Below are 4,042 nucleotides of genomic sequence, written 5' to 3' on the forward strand. Positions count from 1 at the left end.
AAGAGAGCTAAGAGGTGTGTGCTCTTTGCTGTGAGCATTATATTGTCTGTTCTCCCCTGGGGACTCCCTGCAGCAGCAGGCTGCTTTGCTGTGCCGCCCTCGTGGACTGGCCACAGAAGCTGCCACAGCCATCAAGTGCTTTATAGTGGAAGCGAGAGCTCTCCTGGTGATGTGCCCACACAAAACGCTCTCTTCTTTCAGATCTAGCCGCAGGGATGGGAATGGGCACCGCTGAAGAACAGCTCCCCTGGGCCTAATGTTCTTCTGGTGCTTCAGCAAAAGAAGGAAGAAGAGAGTTGACTTGGTGATGGAAAGTTGCCATATTTTTTTTTTAAATTTTTTATTTTCCCCCTCCCTTTTAGAGACCCCTGAGTGTGACTGTGATCCGCAGCGGCAAAAAAGTGCATGTGGGGCTGACTCCGAAGCGCTGGGCCGGGAAGGGCCTTCTGGGGTAAGCTGCTATTTTGTTTTCTAGAATGGATGAGGCTTTCATCCAACTGGGAACATGTTTCCTGCAGCAGGGCCGGCTCTGTGCTTTGCTCTCAGTGTGTGTTGCTGCCCGCTGTGACGAACTTCACTGGCGGATACCAGCTGAGAGCTGGAGGCTAGCGGTTTTGCACAGTGATGTGATGAAGGGAGTTGCATCAAACATGGGCATGGGGAGGAAGGTCTCAGCAGCTATAGTTTGTCCGGTAGAGGAAACCAATGGAGGAGAGAGTTGTGGTGGATCTGATTCATCCCGTGGCGGATCTTCTATGCCTGTTTGAGAACTGAGATTTTAATGTTTCCTTCTACCCTCTTCTCTTTCAGCTGCAATATCATTCCCTTACAAAGATGACCATTGTTTGGAAAACAATAAAGCTGAAGCTTGTGCCTGCTCTCTGGACTCTGATCTGGTTTGAAAACTCCCCTACGTGTTTTTGCTGAAACAGCTGTTTCAGAGGCTGTGACCTCTAGGTGCCAGACTCGCAGGGTCTGAAGAGGTTCTGGTAGAGCGGGGCCTGACTGCAATTCAGAGTTGCGCTCGTTCATCAGGAGTAGCTTGCAGAGTTGTAAGATGTGGCTTCGCATCTCTTACATCTCCTATCAGTTTGGAATGAAGCTACAGAGAGACCCAAAGTTCACTTGATTCAGGCTCTAAAGAGCATGAAATGCTCTTACTTGGTGATAACAGAGCATTCCCTTTTTTCCCCCATAAAATTCCACGCTGAACATCTTGTAATATGTGCTAAAATGTCCCGGAGCACTTTTTGATGTCTGTAATGGTAGATGACAGTCAAGAAATATGCGAGTTTGATACTTTATCTTCCCCATGTTACCACAACTTTTGAAGTCACTAAACTCAATGAAAGAATTTTTGGAATGCCTAATTATTTTAAGTTAATGAGATAAGGAATAAGGGTTATAATTCTACTTTGGTTAATTTTAGTGGTTCGTATGTAATGATAAAAGTACTCCTAATCTGGCTTCTCTTTTTTTTATTTTTTTTTTTTATTTTATTTGCAGTAGTTGGTTTTAGGGTGTATAAACTCTTCAAGGGGATTTGCGGGATGATTGGTTTGTTTTAAGCTTGTTTGCAGTTAAACTTCAAAATACTCTCCCAAAACAATAAAACTAAATAATGCCTCTCCATTCTTGTAGAAGTTATTATTTTGGGCAATAATTGTGGGCCAAGTTGGGTGGGTTAAATGCAGATCTGCAAAGACACAAATTTATGACCCCCTGACCTTCCAGAGCCAAAGCCCAGGTAAGGCACAAGTCTTTCATTAGCAGGTTGCGGCATAAATAACACATTGCACATAAAGAACAATTTAACCAGACCTGAAATAGACTGAAAAAATGGACTAAACCCCAGACTTACAAATCACTTACCCAGGGCTCTGTATTAAATTGAGTAGGTTTACTCTTTTGATGTTTGAAGGGTTTGTGTTTCGGCGTACAGTCCAACAGAGCAGGTTCTCGCTGAAATGGTAAAGCTTCAAAGCAAAGCTCCTTGCTTGGGGATTCCTGCAGGCTTCACAGCGCTATGGGGGAAGCGTTGCTGCAGCAGCCCCTAGCAGTGTTCCCTGGATGAGATTCTATCTGGATAATCCCCATCAAACACAGTCTCACCCTGGTCTTTCAAGTAATTTTAAAAGGGCTGAAGTATGGCACTGTTTTGCTCCATCTCTTTTCTTGAAGAACTGAGAATAGGAGGTGTTTTGGGACCCTCTGTCGCATGTGCGTCCTGCCTCTCTTTACCAGGGCGGTTCTGAGGCTAAACCTGCACTGCTGAACTTCACCGGGTGCCGTGACCCACCAAGGCCACTGCATCTCCTAAATCCCCTGGGAAATCCCACTGGGAAGCAGTGTGATGTCCCTGTCTGTAGTTCCAAGGTAAGTACCCCCGTGGGGTTGTTCTGTACAAGAGCTGGGTCTGTGTGGGGGACCACAGTGTCAAAAGACTTGTGTAAAACAAGAATTTTTAAATGCAGAAAGGGGTTTTCGTATTTGTAGGTGCTGCTGGAGTTTCTGAATATGTGACTGTCTGCAAGCTGCCTCTCTCTTCTGTCCCTATAAAACGGAATGTAGGTGTAAGTATGTAAAAGGGTATCGGCTCGCAGCAGAAATGTCGGGGGCTGGCCTCGGCCATGTCTACTTGGAAATGTGTCTAGGTATCCCAGCTAGCTTTTACCTGAGCTGCAGATGAATCTGGGTCTAGATGCTGGTCCAGGAGAAGAAAAGCTCACGGGACGCATCCTTCCAGGCCTTTGCATTTGTGCCGCCTGGGATGAAATGATCTAGAAAATCCCAGCGTTCTGTGCAGCTCTTGAAATGAGGTTAGGGGCTCAGCCAGGTAACTCCTGCTCTCTGGGACCTCGTGTCCCTTTCAGCGTGGAGAGTGTCCGCACACTTCAGAGGGCTCTTGGCTCTCCGAGGCTTTTGTGGAAGTGTGTCCCCTAACCCTATGTCCTAACTGCTGCATCCCCAGCCCCTCCGGTTGTGTGTCCTGACTATAACAGATTGAACGATCCCAATGAGTGTAAGAAACACAAATTATGCTGCAAAACCTGCTGTGGGTAGGTAAGGTTTGAGCTTCTTCCTTAGACCACGTTCAAACCTCGGCCATAGGACCAGAGCAACAGAGGAGCTGCTCTCAATCAGAACAAATAAGATTTTCACGCTGGAGAGCAGGGATGATTCCCTGTATCCTGTACGATCAGGGAACAGGTGGGAAGAAAAGCACCGTGTCTGAACAAGTTTGACGTGCAGGTGCTGATGCACTGGACAGGGCTGCTGTCTTGCACCTAGCAGAGATGGGGCTTAAGGCCCAAATCCCGGCTCCTGAAGCCATAAAACTCCCCCAGTTGGAAGCAGAGGAGGACTTGAGAGCAGCTGCATTTTGACGACCTGCCTCCGCGTAGCAGCCTTTCAGGTCGAGGAGGTAACGGGAGCTGATAACAAAACTCCTTTCCTCTCCCAGCAGGGTAGGAGGCTCTTGCTGGGCAGAAGGAAAAACAAATTAGATTTAGAAATGGTTATGATTTGAGCTTGACAGCAAGGCTGAAGTCAACAGTTGGGAGCACTTAGAGCTGATTATCTGCGGTGGCGAAGGCGATAGCTTGGAGTGATCCCTGGGAACGGGGTCCCCTGTGCCAGTGTTGTCCTGGCAGAGAGCTGGGGATGGCGTGGGGACCTGGCAGTGGCTGGAGGCTGTTTTTTTTTTGTTTGTTTTTTTCTTGCTTTGACTCTGCTTGTCCTACTCAGGGGTGCCAAGGGAGCAGAAGCTGCCCTCAGCCCCCTGGGGAGGGGCACGGGGGGAGAGAGATCCCTTGTGCCCTTCCCCAGGGAGGGTAAGGGTTCGGTCCCAAAGGGGTCTGGTGATGCCAAGAGGGACTTTGTCACCGCCACGAGCAGGACTTAGGCTTGGGCAGGGCGGAGGGTTGAACGTCCCCCCAGGCCAGCAGGTTCCTGCTTTGGGCAGGGGGTCAGTGCCGCCTCTCCATGGCAGCTGGTGAGGATGAGGAGGGGCTGGGGTCTCTCCCCGTACAGCCCCTCTCCC

At 48.8% G+C, this 4,042-nt stretch overlaps 1 protein-coding gene across 1 annotated transcript in view; it reads left to right on the forward strand.

Moving 5' to 3' along the window:
* Positions 1–838, forward strand: part of PSMD9 (proteasome (prosome, macropain) 26S subunit, non-ATPase, 9) — a gene marked incomplete at its 5' end in the record, with an annotated part of 1,776 nt that extends 938 nt beyond the window's left edge. The window contains 2 exons of the mRNA XM_009697526.1: positions 363–451; positions 811–838. Coding sequence (XP_009695828.1) covers positions 363–451; positions 811–838 — 117 coding nt within the window. The remainder of the gene's footprint in view (positions 1–362; positions 452–810) is intronic.
* Positions 839–4,042: the final 3,204 nt, after the last annotated feature.

The sequence above is a fragment of the Cariama cristata genome, unplaced genomic scaffold (assembly GCF_000690535.1).
Source record: "Cariama cristata isolate BGI_N322 unplaced genomic scaffold, ASM69053v1 scaffold26143, whole genome shotgun sequence".
Classification (NCBI taxonomy): Eukaryota; Metazoa; Chordata; class Aves; order Cariamiformes; family Cariamidae; genus Cariama; species Cariama cristata.